At 35.8% G+C, this 19,017-nt stretch overlaps 3 protein-coding genes and 1 long non-coding RNA gene across 5 annotated transcripts; 3 read left to right on the top strand and 1 right to left on the bottom strand.

Annotated features, from left to right (window-relative positions):
• Window positions 1–883: 883 nt before the first annotated feature.
• On the bottom strand, window positions 884–18,858 carry rassf4a (Ras association domain family member 4a). 2 transcript variants are annotated; one of them, XM_079472918.1, is made up of 12 exons: window positions 18,707–18,858; window positions 18,549–18,605; window positions 12,124–12,209; window positions 11,833–11,908; window positions 4,774–4,919; window positions 4,128–4,213; window positions 3,553–3,719; window positions 2,813–2,914; window positions 2,689–2,740; window positions 2,486–2,607; window positions 2,117–2,214; window positions 884–1,992 (listed from the first exon to the last, which is right to left on the bottom strand). In XM_079472918.1, exons 3-12 carry the CDS (start codon window positions 12,177–12,179, stop codon window positions 1,932–1,934), a joined length of 966 nt encoding a protein of 321 aa, XP_079329044.1. In that variant the 5' UTR covers window positions 12,180–12,209; window positions 18,549–18,605; window positions 18,707–18,858; the 3' UTR covers window positions 884–1,931. The 2 variants fall into 2 exon arrangements, with proteins under 2 accessions (XP_079329044.1, XP_079329043.1); XM_079472917.1 differs by lacking the exon at window positions 18,549–18,605 and having other exon boundaries at window positions 885–1,992; window positions 18,707–18,850.
• On the top strand, window positions 6,761–8,494 carry LOC306903614. The gene is made up of 3 exons (XR_013787566.1): window positions 6,761–6,783; window positions 7,216–7,792; window positions 7,888–8,494. It is a non-coding gene; the product is annotated as an uncharacterized lncRNA (long non-coding RNA).
• On the top strand, window positions 10,935–15,207 carry cxcl-c13b (CXC chemokine 13b). The gene is made up of 6 exons (XM_079472920.1): window positions 10,935–11,048; window positions 12,160–12,225; window positions 13,057–13,329; window positions 13,537–13,654; window positions 14,501–14,581; window positions 14,685–15,207. The coding sequence occupies exons 3-6, from the start codon at window positions 13,275–13,277 to the stop codon at window positions 14,773–14,775; spliced, it is 345 nt and encodes a 114-aa protein (XP_079329046.1). The 5' UTR covers window positions 10,935–11,048; window positions 12,160–12,225; window positions 13,057–13,274; the 3' UTR covers window positions 14,776–15,207.
• Window positions 15,708–17,583, top strand: cxcl18a.1 (chemokine (C-X-C motif) ligand 18a, duplicate 1). The gene is made up of 4 exons (XM_079472919.1): window positions 15,708–15,884; window positions 15,981–16,113; window positions 16,688–16,765; window positions 17,339–17,583. The coding sequence occupies exons 1-4, from the start codon at window positions 15,818–15,820 to the stop codon at window positions 17,448–17,450; spliced, it is 390 nt and encodes a 129-aa protein (XP_079329045.1). The 5' UTR covers window positions 15,708–15,817; the 3' UTR covers window positions 17,451–17,583.
• Window positions 18,859–19,017: the final 159 nt, after the last annotated feature.

The raw sequence follows: 19,017 nt of genomic DNA, 5'->3' as shown, positions 1-19,017 counted from the left end.
TGACGCCACGCAAATCCTTTTTGGCAGTTTTAAGCCTCCTAAGACGTTACTTACTCAAGTAAATAAAAAACTAAAATGATTGTTACTGTGATGAGAGTTACTGTGACTGTACACAGCTTGTGGAAAAATGAGGTGCTGTTTAGTTTTTGATTGGGTGTCTGTTGCTAAGCGTCTGGTCGTATCATTCTACACCCGCTTCGTTTTGTTGATAAGGCCTACAAAGGTTTATCAACTACAAGTCTCACAAAAAGTTTATGTGAGCTCAGTGTTGTGCTTCCGAATTTCCGATAGTGACAGTGAACACTGTAAGTACTTTGTGTTCGGCAAAGTATAAAAGTCAAGTTGTTAAAATGAGCATTCAGTAGATCAAATGATTAAGTGTCCACATTGCAACACAGCCTGATACTGATGCACAAAAAGATTAATGTGTATTTTTAAGAAATCAATCTTTGTTTAGCAGCGGAGTCTTCCTTAAGAGCCTGCACTGTCATGCATAGACATAGCAAAAAAAAACTTTATTTCATGAGAAATGTCACATCTATTATTGCTTAAACCAGACATAATCCTATGCCAGTAATGATAAATTATGTAAATAATTAAACCAAATTAAATTAAAATTGAAGGCAAAAGTATAATCCAGCTGTCCACCGCCCACATGACGTAATTCTTGTCATCAGGAGAGTCCGCTGTCACGGGACACGAGAAAGTCAAGTATACACAGCCCTTTAGGGATCGTCCTGATGTTGGGCATTAGATTACATTTATGCATTTGGCAGATGCTTTTATCCTGAGATCGAACCCATGACCTTGGCATTTCTAGTGCTATGCTCTAACGGTTAGTCTAACCACTCCCCCATAAAAATCGACCAGTTATACAAAGAATTGTAGGAAACTATGTTTAATAGAAATCTCAGTGGACATAAAATTAAGTGTGCAAAGTACGGAACAGGCATTCAATTTATTTTATCAACCCAAACAATATTTGTGAGCTGACAATTTGACAGTATACATTACTTGCAAATTAGCAAATTTCTGTCATTACATTCAGATTTTCAAGAAAGGCATAAAATCTTTCAGATCTCATGAAAATCACTTTTATCCAAATTTGTATCACTCTGAAACAAGAGGAGATTTCACAGCTTTCACAGCTTAGACGAGATTGTGGATGCGTGAGTGTAGGAATCTACAAGTCCACAAGCACACAGTTGTCCAGGAAAAGGGGACCACCTTTAAGTACTGTAATGTTCTTTGTTTCTCAGGGTGCCTCCCACTGCGTAACATGGGCACTCAACCAAGCACTGACTTCATATCTTGGTCTCAACAATATATTGCCTTTTATAGCTTGTGGGAACTGGCACTTGAAGAACAACAAGAAACTGATTTGTGAACATGAGGGAAACTGCACACATAAAAGCACAAAAAAAAACTGGAACAATGATAAGATAATCAAAATAAAGAGTTAAAAAGTGACTTGGAAATGAGCTGCCGCAGAGTAAAGCAACTGATACTCTGTTTTATTTTTAATGACATACTGATAAATATATTATATTATACATGCACGTATAAAACTAACAGGACAATATTACAGTATTTAAAATAGCCAGACAATATAAGATCATGTAAATATTTCTCATATACTATCTTAAATAAAACTTAAAATAAAAACATTGTTAATGGAGAAACAATGCCAGGAGGAATATATTCTATATGTTCCAAGTCTACAAAAATGTACAAAAAATACAAAAGCTTAACTTTTAAAATCATGAAGCATAAGTGCATCATAAAATAACATTATAGTTCATTAATTATGCCTCATAATTGTGAGTAAAAATCGTGTACACAAGTAGCTTAAGCTTCTATTTAATATTCAACTGTCTTAAAAAAAGCACTAAGCAGTGTTGATGACCAAGGAGAAAGGAGATTCTTCCGACCTAGTCAGCAAAAGATATGCCATCTAATTTCTGCAATATCATGGACCTCAGGATACTGTATCTATGAAAGGACAAAATATAACAAAGTTCAGATTATTATGAACTTCTGTATTCTGGTTTGTACAGTATCTTTTATTGACAATAAATTTAGACTTTCAATTGTGGATCTTTGGCAATGTATTTACTTTCTCGTCAGCTTTAAAATCTCTCTGTCTTCCTCTTCTTTCAATTTCTTGATGAAACTGTCCAAAACAGGCATTTCAAACTTTATATATTGTGCAACCTAAAAGACAAAAACATGAATTAAATTAAATAATGTTTAAAATACCTTATACCATGTTATTATTTTAACAAAATATTAGCAGCTGCATATTTAACACATGTCTGCATAAGAAAAAAAGCTCCTAATTATACTTGATAGCATCTGGAAATGTAATTTACTATATATATATATATATATATGTATATATATATATAAACAACATGCATATATGCCTGGGAAAGCACATTTAAAAAAAATATTCTGAGCTTGCAAAATGTACATAAATACTCACATCGTATGTAATCTCTTCTCCAAGGTCCTCTTCCATAATAAATATTCTGGCGATTTTCTCACATGGACCATGCAACAGACGAGACACCAGAGGGTATTCTGTGTCTTTTAGTTTAGTTCTCTCTGAGGGAATTTTTTAAAATCCTAATTTAACTCATGTTAAAAGAAAACATTTTTTATGTTAAATACAAAAAAACATTGTACCTCCTGATTCATGGACTAGGTAGAGGGCAAAATCATTGGCCTTGTTCTCTACCTATAGGTACAGGGCAGGGTAGTAAGAATAAGTACAGATTATTTTATTGTAAATAAATTAAGCAAATCTTACCCGAAATTTATTAAGGAGAAGGTTCAGAACTTGCTGCGTTGTTCTAGTGCTGTTCACTCGGACATTAGTCATTGATCCATACGATGGAGTAAAAACAGATGTCTAAAAAGAAAATGGAAAAGAAGATGAATCTGTCATGAACTGTGTGGTATAAAATATGACAAATGAGATCTAAAAAACATACAGTCTAGAATAAATGCTAGGAAAAAGAGATCTTTCAACCCAGTTCGTCTATATGACCTTTAAAGACATTTATGAGAGGGGCAGATGTCAACAAATAATAAAACATGGTGCTTTCGAGTGAAAGGCCTGTACAGGAAAACACTGGCTCTCAACACCTGCATCCATCTCACAACATTGATGTAAAACAAACACTTAGAAAACCCACACTTCCCGTACAGATGCTACTGTTGCACTTTATGAGAGAATCAGGCCCCTTGCCAGGCACACAAGGCAAGCTATCTTTCATTCAGCTCTATTGTGCTATTGTCCTGAGCTTAGAGCATGGAGGAGTTCCAACTCTTGTCTGGCTTCTGCCTGAGAAGCTGCTCTGCATTTCGCTAAGTGAAAGGTTACTATATACTTAAAGTTCAAATGTACTAGGGTAATTTGTGTTTATATATCATAAAATGTAAGGTAAATATAAACTAAACTATAAGGTTAAATCAACTTTTTAACCCTAAAATTGAGTTTCTGGATTTGCCAGGAATTTCCAGAACCAACTGGACCAGTAACATTACCTTGTGGTTGTAGAAATGTCCGTTGATGGAAAAGCGATGTCTTTTAATCCTCTGTGAATCTGCAGAATTGGGCATTTTGGATCTTCTTTTGATGTTTATAAAACTAGCATCACTTCTGGTCCTCAGCAGTTGAGGGATATCCTCCTCAGCATCATACCCATCCACACCTGCAGCAGAAGAGCAGAGACGTGAGCCATATTACGTACTGGACAAGCACTGACTTGTTTGTGATCAGTTTGTTTTTCACTTAATTTTGAAAAGGTGATGCTTAGAAGCCCATTGAATGGGTATAATCTGTCTGTTAATTTCCAGGATGTTGAAACCAAAACAAAACCCAAACAGCTATTAAGGGTGAACTATTTATGGGATTATTTGGGGGAAAACACACAAAGAAATGAAATCGAGTTGGTTCACTGTAAGGCTTGCTGTATGACGAAAGATTGAAAACACACATATCACTAAAGTGCATGTTCATACATTTTCCGTTCATACATTTATTTATTTTCAAATAATCTTTGTACGTGGCATTATGTGATGAATATAAAGTGGTCAACATGAATCATTATCATTCTCACCAGCTATTATTGACGTGGCACTGATTTGATTGTTATTCGACTCTGGAGAAAACTGGTGTAATTGACTCTGTTCATTATCTTCATTCCTGTCAAGCAAACAAACACAAAAACATCACGCTTATAATTTATATCAAACATTGTGGACTAATTTGGAATTACAATAAATGAAATACAACTCATGTTATTGTGATCAGAATGGGATTATGTTCCCGTGCTAAAGCTTTTAAATCTCTTATTCATCGTATTAAACATATTAGCCCTTCAGGTCACTAGGGGCTTGAGCACATGATACTTAGATCTGATTAAAATTTCCATGATAGAATGTGCTGCACGTGAGAGAGCAAAGAGAAGCCCCTTCCCGGGTTCTTGGTCGGTAAAAGAGGAACAGCACAAAACACACATCAGCTTTCACCCAGTTAACATGCGTCAGGAAATTTCCTCAACAGAAAACACTCAAACAATGACTATGAGTCATTATAGTTATAATTTTTTATTTGTTGTTTATGTTGCTCTATAAGATTAATAATTTTTTGCCTTGAGATGTCTGAAACGGAATAAATGAGTAAAACAGGTTGAGTTTTGCCCCAAAGTAGAAGAATGTCACACATTGGGTGTGGTGTAACAACATCAAAGCCGTTCCACCCACCTGATGGACTCAGAGCTCTCCGAACTCCACGCTCCTTTGCAGGAATAGTGAAAGCGCTCTTGGTCGACTTGCATTTGGAGTCTGATTGGCCTACTTAGGCCCCAGGAGATGTTGAGTAAACCTTCAACGATCAGCTCGTCCTCTTCCTGCAGCGATACAAGAAATAATAATAATAATCATTAAGTCTTTTGTCAGATGGAGGAAATCCTGCTGGCTCACGTCTGAGCTTTGTTTCAAGTGTACGTGCTAAACAAGCCGTTGCAAACCCCAGATATTCAATTGAGGATTCAATTTGGAAACAGTAGGCCTACACTTATAGCATATGTATGAAAGTTGTCATTGGGTATACCATTTTGAACAATGATGTGTCTTCTCTTTGAAAAATATTTAGATTTAAGGTATATATTGAACAAAACCATGTCAAAGGTATACCAGTGTATGATATACTATTGGTTTTATTATAATCGAATATATAAAAAATGCACAGAAAAACTAAAATCTCACAGGAACTCAAACATTAGGGCTCTTGAAAATTATTGTTTTTACGATGCATTGTTATTCCGATGTGAACAATTCTGCATTGATGCCTAAAAACAAATAATCAATTGTTAAAACATGCAATAAAACAACACGCGTGTGCCAATGGTAACTGTTTTATTGTGAATAAAGTACTCTAATCTTATTTGAAATATTACTTTTGACAAATATAGCAGCAACCCATGAGTTGCATCGTAATCGAATTATTGACATACAAGTGTATTTGTTATTAATATTGTTCAGTTTCTCTTGGGATAATATTTAGTATTCGCCTGTGCTATGGCTTTGTAACTTCGCACAGGAATTCCCAAAGCCTTCTTAAATTCCCCCAAACACAGCAATGAAACAGGCATAAAAAAATGTTAATGCATTTTAAGTAAAATAGTAAAAGTAAAATATATATTACAATTAAATATAGAGAAATGTATATAAATATAGACAGACCTTTACTATTTCTTTAATTTTGATGAGGTTTTATGCCCAGATGGCTTGATAGAAAGAAAATAGATCTGCTGCCACATGCACGTAAGCACAGTCTTAATCCTATCAGGAACTAAGTCAACAAAGTAGATAAGGCTTTTCCGTTCTCATGCAAAGAACAATATAAACTGACCACAGCATTTCACGGAGCCAAATATAAAACAGTGAGATTAAACTGCCAGATCAGGACAACTGCTTAAAAACACCTGCTTGTTGTGGTGTGTGTCCAGAACCCAAACACAGGGGATTTTAACAGAAAATACTTTATTTTATAAAACAAAAACCCACAAACGGGTAAACAGAAAATAAACTAGGACTTAGAATAAATTAAACTAGTAATTTAAACTAGGTTAGAACACGAGGACACGTGACACAAAGTCACAACAAAGGCCACGTGTCTCCACACATAACACAACAAGCACAAAGGACATGGTACTGTCCACAGAACTATAAAACTCATGACGAGAAGGACAGAATCATGACACCTGCTTGTAGGAGACCTTTTCAGCTCTGGTTGTAACGGTGTCACAAGCATTTTTTTTTGTGAACATAAAAAGGTTTAACTGGATATGGTCAAATAATTGATGAATTATCTTGTCTTGATGAAATAATTTAAATATTAAAGAGATCTCATGTGTGATTTTGTTATGGGTTCAGCTTATTACAAAACTGATTTTTTAAAATAAACTTAAAAATGATTGAATCCCAAATGTGTAATGAACATTTTTGATGAATCAGCTTGTCATGATTCGGCTGCATCGTGTCATGTTTCTCTTAGTATAGTGGCAGGATCATGACAGAACCTCATGTTTAATGTGGAGAAGGGCAATTATTGTCATGGCCTTCCATACACTCTCTCTGGTCTCCTCTCTGTTCCCATCCTCTCGGTACCTCATTTTTGATTAATGCCCTACACCTGTCCCTATCTTGATTATTCCTTTATTTAATGCCCTTGTGTCTTCTGTCTTGTGCTGGTAAATTGTGGTTTGTGTGGTGAGTTCACGTGTCTTGTTAGTGTAGTTTTGATGTTCATCTTTAAAGTTTCTTTTAGTCTTGTTTAAGTGTATTTAGTATTAGTCCTGTCTTGTCATGTTATTGTATCCCTGTTTTGTTCTGTTACCCCCACGTGGGTCTTTGTTTTATTATTGATTAAATATGTTAACCTGCTGTCTGCACCTGGGTCCTCTGTCTTTGTCTCATGCCATAGAGGAATTTTTTTTGTCCAAGAGGTTCCATGAGGAACCTTTAACATCCGAAGAACCTTTACTTTTCACAAAATGATTTTTACAAAAAGTTGAGATGGTTCTTTAAAGAACCCTAGAGTGTTTTTTGTGGAACCTTTGAAGCCCCTTTATTTATGGTATGTGGTGATAGGTAAAAATAGTGTCTTCAGAAGTTTTACTTGTAATTTGATTTCTTTTCTAGATACAATTGGGAACCCTTTGTAAAGCATTTCAATTTAGTTCAACCTCATCAAAAAACTGATGAGATTGCAGAATTCCTACTCCGCCCTGAATCTTTTACTCTGTGACTGTGGTAAATGATTTGTTCTTCAAAGCAAGATATGAGGTGAAAGCAGCAGTCCACCAGACTTTTCCCAAATGGATCTCTGAGGACATGCTCTTCAACAAAAACCTGTGACCGAAATAAAAATGTAAAGGTTTTGGCTGTGTTAATGCATTCAAGTCTCATTTAGGTGGAGAGACGGGCTCTCCCAGGACCTCATTGTTATTGTGATGTAAACATTCAGGGCAGCTGTCGTGAGGTCTCCTTGGTCAGCTTCCTCCCTACACTCTGCTCAGCACACACACACTTCCTGCCGGGCATGCAAGGTCAGGTCCCAGCTAAATTTAGTGACATTAGCCTTGGCTTACAATCCCCTTCAGCCGTGGCTATATAAAAGGCGGCGAGCTGCATGTGGCCAGATCAAACCAAACACGCTCTAACAAAAGAGACACTTCTGAAAGATACTGCACCAGTATCATCCTACAAGCTTTCACAGGTAAATTATATAAATGAGAAATGAAATGTAATGACATATTATAAATACAATTATTTCTGTGGAAATAACTAAGTGCTAAACTCTTTATCATCCAGGATGAAACCCAGAAGACTACTGCCTTCTGTCGCTCCTCTACCCACAATAACTGAAACACATGAGGACATCTCTCAGTCCCTGGATGAATATCTCAACTCCATCAAAGAGCTCGCCCAGCCTGGCTGCGGACCACTGAGGATACCCAGGACTCAGAGACTTCGTCTCTTTTGTAAGCCCATGGGCAAGCACAGTGGCTCTGCTTCCACGCCACGCAGCGCCTCCCGTGCCCCACAGCCCCGTTGCGGTTCTCTCGGTCTAGATGAGGTCACGCTAAAATTCAGCAGCCAGAAGGATTATGGTGCTAAAGATCCACTGGACTGGTTGTTTGCACAGTCGCAGTTACAGTCACATGGTGAGGATCTGCACAGGACTGGAAACACACCTGCTGCTTTGTTGTTATTTTGAGGGGCCAATGTCAGAAAAAACAAGCTCTGTGTGAACAATATGAAGGATCTCATGAACTCAACTTTTTTAATTTATTGCCTGAAAATTTTTTTCGTACCAATGAGTGAATGTTTACACTGGGTCATGTTTTTTCTGTGATTATTGTTTTATTGTTTGTCTGTGTGTTTTTATTGTGTTAAATAAAATCCAGAATGTATTTTTAATGATTTGTGGTCTAATATTTATGTTTTATCATTTATAATGTGTTATGCTGTTGACTCTTTTGTATGTTAAACGGTTACATATAATTTAAGCAAGCACAATGCTAATACACTCATGACTGAAATTATGGAATTTATTAAATTAAATTAATAAATAATTAAAAGAAAATAAGAAAAATAAATAAATGCATTATGTAGCCTCCTTAAGATCTCTGTGAAAAACATCTGCACAGGTGATACAAAGGCCATCTATTGCTGTCATGATGCTTTTAGTGCACTGTACAGGACATCAGATTCTGACAATTAAACTTCTCAGAATATAGTGTGATTTATGCCAAAATGACTTGGACATGACATGAATAGATGCTTTGAACTTCTTCAATATTGTTTAAAAGACATAAGACCTCAAGAAGCCAGTTGATAGGATGGCAAGACATAACCACAATCTATAAACAGGGTGCCTACTTTTTGCCTACTAACAATTATATATCTAAAAAAAAATTCTGTATTAAATTTAATTTATTTCATTAAATAAGTTTACAATTATTCTAAACTGTGTGAAAAAATATTATTAAAGAATGACCAAGTGCCTCTAAACTTCAATTTTACTGTGTTCTGCAGTTTCAGATCCCCAAAGAAGGGCGAGTGATGTTTCTTAGAGATAAATTCACATCCAATGACTAAACAATAGCGACCTCTGTTAGGTGAACAGAATTTATACACACTATCTGACATCAGTCAGCAGAGGGCGACAATACATGAGAGAGAGATTTTTTGACATACCTTTCCAAATACAGAGAGAATGTTAGTCCAGAATAAAAGATGTCTTTCAGTTTTTTTACATTTTAAGTAAAACATTTGGTAATTAAGTAGCAAACATTCCTGTCATTGTCTTTAACAGCCCTAAAGTGGATTTCATTTTCGCCAGTTAAGGGAGTAAAATGATTCTTAACAGTAGCAATGCGAATATTTCCAAGAGACCACTAGGTAGAGCTGTTTCCATGAAGATTTTGCAAGACTCTTTATGTCCTCTCATGCAAGATATTCACACAGGAAACATTGAAAGCAACAAGAACAACTAATGTCATACAATATCTGAATGCCACATCTGACAGCTATTTACTCTACCTTGAAGATAACTGCTATTAAAATTAAACTAACCAGATAACAATATTCTGTTAATTTTCTAAATTACTATTTATTTATCCATTAAGCATGACCCACTTGGATTTGATGTGGGATGTGTGATCTGGGCCTTTCCCATGGCACAATGTAACTTTTATCTTATGCAATGTTTCTATTATTAGCTTATAACTTTCTCTTTCTTTATGCCGCTGACATTTTTAGAATTGCCCTCAAGGAGCTAATATTCAGTTAAATAATTTTAGTTCAAAAGAGGTCACTGCATGTTTACCATTAGACAGAACTGCTTTATTTCCACTTTACCAACACAAAGCTGCCCTGCTATTAATACAATGAAGATAAATAGTGAATGAGGAGCTTTGCTACCAATATTCTGCCTAACATCAAGAGAATATATTCTGACGTGTTACATTAAAATGATTCAATTATGACAGAATGCAAGGAGTAAATTATGAATCATTTTTAGAGTTCTATTTCTATAATAACATCAAATATTGTGTGTAAAAATGTTATAAGGAACAAAAACATTAGTTAAAATAAAATGCTATACAAATATAAAATATACTTTCTTTCAAATGGATTTGACATTTGATTAATAAATGTTAAAATGTATATGCAAATCTGTGGAATCTTTGTGGAGTTTGTGGAGCCCTGGTTAAATAGGGCGACAATTCATGTTTCACAGTCACATGAGACATCCAACGGCATGCACGATCATGTTCATTCACACACACAGAACATCAGGATGTGCAGGATTTGCTCTCATGGACGGTTTGCTCTTAATCACTCAACGGTCATGTCTTTAAGTCTACATACTGTATTTTTAATTTTGAGTTATTTATTGAGTTATCAAGTACATCCTTTCCAATCACGATATGCCAAGTTACAAACAGTGTTATATATTTCTAATGTAAAGTGTCTATTTAGCTTTTTAACTTAGATTAATGGGACTATAAATTGCTATTTTAGATATGTCTCTCTGAACAGCAGAAAATCACTTTACTTTCAATATTATATTGACCGAGGTTAAATTATGGCCAAACCTGATTTAAAACACAAATACCCTAGCGGGAATTTCCAGTCATTTGATTGTACCACTTGTAGTTTATATCAATGTGTCAGAATGTGTACTGTTTGTTGACAGAACAAGCCTGTACTCCTATTTAAAACATCAAGATGAAGATTAAATCAAAAATAACAAGTGAAGTCAGGTTTACGGAAAGCACCAGTTAATCAATTGTAGATAGTTAAAAAACAATCACATTTTCCCGTGACCTCGCAAGCAGCCTTAGTATGACGACACAGAGCCATTGAGAGAGAGAGAGAGAGAGAGAGAGAGAGAGAGAGAGAGAGAGAGAGAGAGAGAGAGTTCTGTCAACGAAATTCCAAAACACAGGAGCTGGAGCCTTCAGGTAGTTATGTTTTCTCTTTTAATGCTTTATTTCTTTCATTTTATTATTCATTAAATGGCTTTCATCTTTAAATGGGTTACAAGTTACCCTCAGTTGGTCTGTTTAGCTGCAGCTCCATGCGTTACTAGTAAACTTTCGGGAACTATTGAGATTCCGTGTCATGAGATTCATGGAGCCTTTAGATAGTTCCAGGAAGTTATGTTTTCTCTTTAAATGCCTTATGTCTTTCATTTTTTTATTCATTCAATGGCTTTCGTCTTTAAAAAGTTTAGCTCAGTCGCTCCATACTTTAAGTAACTTTTGGGAAATATTGAGAGCCTCCATGAACCGCCATTGCTGTGAAACAACTGTTCCATTGGAGTCAACGTAGTTGACACGACTCTCTCGTTCAATGGCTCTGTTACAACAGTAACAAGATTAATCCTTCATTCACAAACTCTTTTATGGATATGGATCAAATTTTCAGGCCAAAAATCCATTTTAACAATGTTTTTTTTCTAGCAATGGTTTATCTTGATTTGAAAATTACATTATCACATTTTGTTTTGACAGCCTGGTTAACACTCAATCATATATTTATATTATATACAGTAATAGGACAGTATTAGGACAAAATCACATGCCACAGTATTGCACCCTGTTCCTTTTCTAATGGTTTGCATTGGGAAAATACAACGTTAAAACGTTGCAAAATCATATCCTAATATCTGAATTAATCATTAACTGATATGCAGCAAAGAAGCTTGATAAACATCATAGTTTCACTTCCTGTGGATATTAATACCTCTCGAAGGCGAAGCTGGAAACTTTTCCCCTCATGGTAACAGTTGTAGGTTTTTAAAAGGGACAAAATATCGGACCTGAAAAGGACAGAGGGAATAACAAAGAAGGCATTTAGTTGATTGTTGTGTCTCTAATGTCCAGTGTGTTCAGGGTCTGTCTGTGGTCCAAAGTGCATTTCAAGGTTGTGGGTGTGAAAAATGTGAACTGAAATGTGTTTCTTGAATGCACTGTACTGGATAAAACTGTGATATCTGCCAAATGAGTGAGCATTTATCGGAATTGAAACACTTACTTTGCGATAACTTTCTTCTCGTTTAACCTCACATAGCTGGTCTTGCCAGGATCCATGGTGGGGTTCTCTCTACACAAAGAGTTTTGCTAAAGAAATGTGAAGGTGAAACACTTGAGAAAATGGATGCAGAAAATTTGATAAGTAACAAGATGCAGACACACAATAGAGTGCATTGTGCCTACTAATAACTCTTCAACCTGTTCAAATTACATTGAATCTTGTGTGGGAGAATCAAAGTAGTCACATGAATAAAGAGAAATCACACGGACCTGTTCTACAGTTAACTGAATGTGTACATTTTCTTGCCTAGACACATTCCTGTTGAAAGGCACATTAAAAAAATGTCATGTCTGTAGGGAACTGAACAGAACAGTGATCTTATGTTTGTTCTGGAGTTACCATGGTAAAAGTTTAGAGGAAGATTGTTTTTGTTAATATAAGTTAACCATAGTTTTTCAGCATTTATGAATCCTGTTAATGTTATTTAAATGGTTGGTTCACACAAAATTCTGTCATCATTTACTCACCCTCAGATTGTTCCAAACCTGTGTAAATTTCCTTGTTCTGCTGAACACAAAGGACGATATTTGTAAGAATGTCAGTAACCAAACAGATCTCCTCCCCCATTTACTGCCATAGTGGGGAAAATAAATACTATTGGAGCCAATGGGGGATGAGATCTGTTTAATGCAAATTTTATTTGTATTAATCTGAGGGTGAGTAAATGATGACAGAATACAAATTTTTGGGTGAACTGTCCCTTTAATGCCAATACAATTATTCATGTTAATTGACTATACATAAACTTATGTTAAAAGATTCTCCTTTTTGAATTAACATGAACTAAGATAACCTATTTTATAAGTGTTTTATTGTTGATTCATGTTAGCTAATGCATTATTGTAAAGTGTTACTTCAATCATTTCCAAACAGGAAAGAAAAGGGAAATCACTTAACGACATTGTACAGCAATTTTTAATGTCGAAATGTCTACGTAAGACCGACATAGAAAACCCTACTCTCTGAGTAAAGAGCTGAACCTGTGGGAGTTGAGACAAAAGACAGGAATTTCCAGGGGAGGAGGGAAGTCCCTCCCAAATGAGAATAAAAACTGCCGGGCCATTCTTCACAAACTCAATCAAAGTTTCAACATGAAGCTGACAGCCTTTGCATTGCTGATGTTCAGTCTCAGCATCTTTCTAACAGGTGAGTGTCTCAAACTATAAAACAGTAAGTTGTGTATACAAAGGTAGCAACATTTTTTCTTGAATAAGTCTTATTATTTGGTGCAAAACTTGAAAAGCCTCCATTTTTATGAAAGTTTAATGTCTTGTTTAAATAAGTTTAATTTGCAAGTGACTATAGTGTATTACAACTGTGTACTAATCTTACTTTGCTTTCTAAATGCAATAGAGACTCAGTATGTTCCAAAGACCTGCCAGTGCCCGAAGGTACTAGAAAGAGTTCAAGTCCCATTTTCTGAATTCACCGTGAGCCCAAAAGGACCTAACTGCTTCAGAGATGAGATCATGTAAGTCAGGGGTGGCCAACTAGTCAGAGACTAAGAGCCACTTTTTTTTCTGTGTTACTGCAAAGAGCCACATCATACACATGGGTAAACATTAACATCATCTTTTAATCATGTATGCACGCATTCACAGACCTCTGCTCAGCCAGATCTAATGAAAATAGCCACACCAACATGATAATATCAGTAATTTTCAACAGTTAACATTGTTTGCTAACTTGTTCTTGCGAAGTTCAGTCCCTTTTGGAAATTCCTGTTCGATGTTACTGTGTGTTCACATGAGGCGTCAAAAACGCGCTATTCGCGAGTAGTTGGACGCTTGAACATTTTGTGTCATTCGTGCTATTCGCGCGTGAAATTCGCTTCATAGGAGGGGCTACGTCGTCTACGTCACTACTAGAGCAGGCTCCTGATTGGTTAACGCGGCGCAAATTTTCGCCAAAGTTCAGATTTTTCAACTAACGCAATTCGCGTCTTTCGCGCTGCCTCATTCGCGCCGCAAGCGCGTCTTTACATTGACTTAACATGTAAATCACTAGCGTTTGACGCCTCATTCGCGCCCGGTGTGAACACACAGTTAGGGTGGAGTGAGCGGAAGGGACGCTGAAGATTTGAAGCTTTGAAGAGCCGCATGAAACTAGTTAAAGAGCCGCATGAGGCTCGCGAGCCGCGGGTTGGCCACCCCTGATGTAAGTAGTTCACAAATATTTCTGTTCATACATCTTCACATGGTATGTATGAATAACATGAAGGGATAGCATTGCACAAACATGTAGGTGCACCTGTCATTTATTTAAAATATGCATATAAATATTTGAATATTCTAAAAAGATTATAATTTTTCATCAGAGTCACGAAGAAGAACAAAAGTCTTGTGTGCCTCAGTCCAGATGGAAAACAGGGCAAGAGACTTATGACGTGTTGGCAAAAGTAAGAGACAATTTACGAGCACAGCATATCATATCTAAACATCCCTCATATCTTCAACTAACATTGTGTTTTTATTGTTGTTTTCTTTTTCTGCATGCAAAAGGAATGGCAAAAACGCCGCAAAATGTTTACGCCGACAAAAACAGAGACAAAATAAGAGAAGGCAAGCAAAGTCCAAGAAAGGCATCTCTTAAATGAAATAGTAAGCACATGGAGTTTATGAGAAGATTATAATCTTCAAAGCCAGTGCAATATGTTATGGGATTTTTGTACTTTCACGTGCAAGGAACAAGCCCTTAAAAAAAGAAAGAGTCTATTCAGAGAAGTGCACAAGCGTATGGAGGGCAAAGGGACAGCAACTAATGAAGACATGTTATAACAGGGACGGCAATGAGCGAAGACTTTGTGAAGTGATTATTTGAGTCCTAATACGTCAGCAAAGCTAACACTCTGGGACAGTTTTATAAATACGTATTTGTGTGTATTTAAAATACATCTTTTCAGTTATAAAATGAAGAAAATAGTTTCTACTGTAATTGCTATTTACATGTGTGTTTATAATTATTATTTGCATATGTACATAATGTAAACCTAATTGTGACATAAAATAAAATCTTTTAAGTGTTTCTGTACTTTGTTTTCTGATGTTTACAAAAAAATGGTAAATGCAGCTTGAAACTCTCCCTTACCAACTGCATATCAAAATGTGAGACTGATAAGATCCTAGTGTATATAGTATATGTATATATCCTCTCTAGATAACATCAATTGTGTATCAATATCAATTGTGTGAGTGTCACAGTTCCCAGGGACTGGAAAACTGCATATGTATATATATGTTTGTATGCCTAGAAAAATAACCATATTGGACTACAGTGTTTTTCAAATAAGTAATCTTAAAATTAAAACATCTCCAAAAAGCTCATAAGTAAAGGATATTACATTGGTAAAAAAAGTGTGAGAACTATATTGCCAATATTTCTGAACCTTAATTAATCATAGAACAATAGTTTCCCAACCAGACATACCAACATATACACAAAGTGAATAAACAGGTATTGAGAAATCACTTCTGTCTCAACGCTTTACTGTAAATCATGTGACTGTGATCCTGCTTGATATGGCAAATCAGGAAATGGAGAAAGGAGGGAAAGTAAAGGAGAGAGGGATCAAGTTCAAGCACACTCTTGTGCAAACACACTCAAGACAGAAAGTCTTCTTTGCGACACTAATAAAATGGATCTGCAAGAGTGCAAGAGTATCAGTCTGCTGCTGTTTTTGGTGTTTTTAAACATTGTTACAGGTACAGCTGCTTTAAAAGACATCATTGCTTTTATACATATCAATCTGATATCAGATGGAGGACACAATGGTTTTATCTTTCTGGGTTTGTCTTTAGATAACAGGACTACTGCTACAACCATACGAGAGAAATGTCAGTGCATTGAGGAGACAGACATTATGCCGTGGAGAAAAGTCACCAACTTCACAATAATACAAAAAGATCCTCTTTGCAACAAGATTCAAATCATGTGAGTAAAACATCACAACAATTAGAAGTGAAAGCTGATGCAAAAGTTTGCTGACTTTGCTCACTTTTTTTAATGCAGAATATTTAGTAATTATATTAAATTAGTCAGCATACTTTACAATGTTATGGAAACACTGTAATAATTAATGTGCAATGTTCTAATTTATATTTTACAATTTGTTTCATGGCTTACAATGCATAAAATGTTGCACATTTTTCTCTTGTTGGGACACATCGTAATTACAGGGTAGGTATAATCAATTTCATATTGGAAAGTTGACCTGCAGCGTAATCATTTAGACTGAACTAATGTTTATTTGGGCATGAGTTGGCATGATGTGCCACACCACTGAATCTCAACTCTTTCTCAAGAACCCTGGCCATATTCATGCTAGTGGTCACACATGCTAAATGTGTGGAATATACTTTGTGTTTCTGATTCTCATTAAATATATTACAGTTTTGGCGATAGTTTATGCAATAATTAAACAACGTGAGATGTGAGAAAAAAACAGTACGAGTTGTATACTAATAATGATTGGCTTCATCTAAAAATATTTTAATATCTCCTGCAGACTCCATCTGTCAGATGAAGATTTTTGTCTAAAGCCAGACTCCGATCCAGGGCAAAGATTACGACGTTGCTGGAAGAGGTATGTGAATGATGAAGTGAAAACACCGCCGCCTAAAGGCTCTCATCGCCATAACAAATATTATTTGTCAAAATTGAAAACAGAATGAAAGCTCGTCAAAACAAATAATGACCTGACCAGATTTTAAAAAGTTTTATGGGCTTTACAGACGAATATTCTATGTATATTCTGCATAACCGACTACTTTGTATTTAAATTATTTGTATTTAATTCCATATAAAAATTCTCTTTTTTCATAGACAACAGTGAACAAACATTTCATTTGAATGAAAATATCCGTTGAATTTATTTAATTTAAATTCTGCTACCTGTCATTCCGATTCAGATTTCAATTGTACTCTCTGCTGGGTGTAGCCAATGCAGATTCACACTTCCGATCTTAAGAAGACACATTTCTTAAATTGTAAATTTTGCACAAAAACATTCTGCTACCAATAATCTTCCAAAGCTATAATGCACAAACATTTCAATAAAATTTAGACTCCAAATTATATGGATTCAAATGAAAACATGTTTTGGAGTAATACAATTTATTAAAAAACTTAAAATAAAATGATTTTTTTTATTGTCCAGGATTAAATTCAACACGGAGAAGATAAAAGACTGTCTGAAGATCAGGAGGAAAAAATTGACCAAAAAGCCAAAAGAAGCCCAAACTCATCAGAACTCGCCTTCCAGTGTATAGACATGAATAGGGTCCCTTAACATCTACTTTGTTCATCGTTCAAACAAACCAATATATGTAAAAATGTGAATGGCACTTGTTTGAGATTAAAATGTTTTTTTACAGCTATTTTTAATAAAACACTATAAACCCAGTTTGTTGCATGGCTGTTCTCTACACATCATTATGTGCATTCTGGAAATACATAAACCAAAACATTGAGCTGATTCAATTACTTGCTCTCCCTTTCTGTCCTTTGGGTCATCTATCTTTTGTGACGGGACAAACCTCACACACATAATGAAACAAAGCAATCAGCTAAAAGCCAAAGCTCATTCTATTCAGAGAAGGAACATATATTTAAATATTATATGAACTGACCCCACCTCTATGAGTCTCATGAATTATGGATTCTATCTGTCACAGGAAAGGCCTTTTAAGAAAAACAGATGCAATCGCATGCATCAAACATAAAGAGAGTTTAAAAACATAAAAGAATGGTCATGTTTAGAGATGCTCTTCACCTGACTTTACAAATCCAATTAAATGTAATATATAGAGCTTTCACAATGTGCATTGTTCCATCAGCTTTACATGAGAAAATAATAAAAACAGAAAAACACACAAAAAAGTGCATGCACAGTGCATTGTGTTTATAGAACAAGCATTATTCTTGTAAATAATATCTAGTAAATGCATTTTCCCTGTGGTTTATTTAGCACATTATGCATTAATTGAATGCTTGGCTGAAGTAAATGACATCTCTGACCTCCCTGCATCCACACTCCATCCATTAAAGCAAACCAGCTGTGACTATTTGCTGCATACACGAGCAGAAGACCCTTCATGTAAATGACACAACTGTAAAACCCCCAAACAACTGCTTAGTTAGTCTATAAAGCGCAAATATTTTGCAGAAGTGCCACACGTTTGTAAACCAGAGGTAAGACCTAAAGTTTCGTAAAGGCTGATTTTCCATTATGGAAAACATACGCATTTCACAGAAATATCTTTCACACGTGCAAATCTAGACAGAAATCAAATAATCGACAGCATGCTTTAACAGGTTTGCTCAAGTCTAGTCTAGTTTTTGTCTCAGTTGTACCTGATATCACATACCTGGGAGCAGGTTCAAACGCCTTTAAAAAATACCAGAGCCACTAGCCAAGAGCTCACCTGCAGAAATCATACAGAGAGTAATGTCACAACGCAAATAAAACTACAACCCGACGTTTCCTGCACACTTATATATAAAGTGAAACATCTCGTCTATTTACCTGCATATTAATTGCCTTACAGTCTCACGAAGTGCGGTTCCTTTGAAAAATCACTCGCCCAGTTGTTTTGTAAGGCGTCTTATCTCCCACTACCCTCTCCGACTTCAACAGCGGCTTCCTCGGGGGATAGAAGCGAGATGCTTCTCAAGACTGGCGGCTGTGCAAACCAATCGTGTCCTCAGACAATCAGATGAGCCAATGGGAGAAGCCGGTAGGAGGGAGTCTTCCGTGGTTGCCCGGGGAAACCCTGGGAGCCGGTTGACACCAGGATGACAATCATGTCTGCGTGATAATTACTTTGAGGCTGATGA

Source organism: Barbatula barbatula, assembly GCF_947034865.1.
Source record: "Barbatula barbatula genome assembly, chromosome: 14".
Classification (NCBI taxonomy): domain Eukaryota; kingdom Metazoa; phylum Chordata; class Actinopteri; order Cypriniformes; family Nemacheilidae; genus Barbatula; species Barbatula barbatula.
Note: the sequence above shows the minus strand (reverse complement) of the source record. Positions and strands in the feature narration are given on the sequence as shown.

Coding starts and splice junctions, on each gene's coding strand:
- cxcl18a.1 (XM_079472919.1), top strand. CDS start 15,818: ATGGATCTGCAAGAGTGCAAGAGTATCAGTCTGCTGCTGTTTTTGGTG. Junction 15,885..15,980: donor GTTTTTAAACATTGTTACAG/GTACAGCTGCTT, acceptor GTTTGTCTTTAG/ATAACAGGACTACTGCTACA. Junction 16,114..16,687: donor TGCAACAAGATTCAAATCAT/GTGAGTAAAACA, acceptor TATCTCCTGCAG/ACTCCATCTGTCAGATGAAG.
- rassf4a (XM_079472917.1), bottom strand. Junction 3,720..4,127: donor TGCCACGTCAATAATAGCTG/GTGAGAATGATA, acceptor CTTCTGCTGCAG/GTGTGGATGGGTATGATGCT. Junction 2,608..2,688: donor CCTAGTCCATGAATCAGGAG/GTACAATGTTTT, acceptor AAATTCCCTCAG/AGAGAACTAAACTAAAAGAC.
- cxcl-c13b (XM_079472920.1), top strand. CDS start 13,275: ATGAAGCTGACAGCCTTTGCATTGCTGATGTTCAGTCTCAGCATCTTT. Junction 13,655..14,500: donor TGCTTCAGAGATGAGATCAT/GTAAGTCAGGGG, acceptor ATTTTTCATCAG/AGTCACGAAGAAGAACAAAA. Junction 14,582..14,684: donor CTTATGACGTGTTGGCAAAA/GTAAGAGACAAT, acceptor TGCATGCAAAAG/GAATGGCAAAAACGCCGCAA.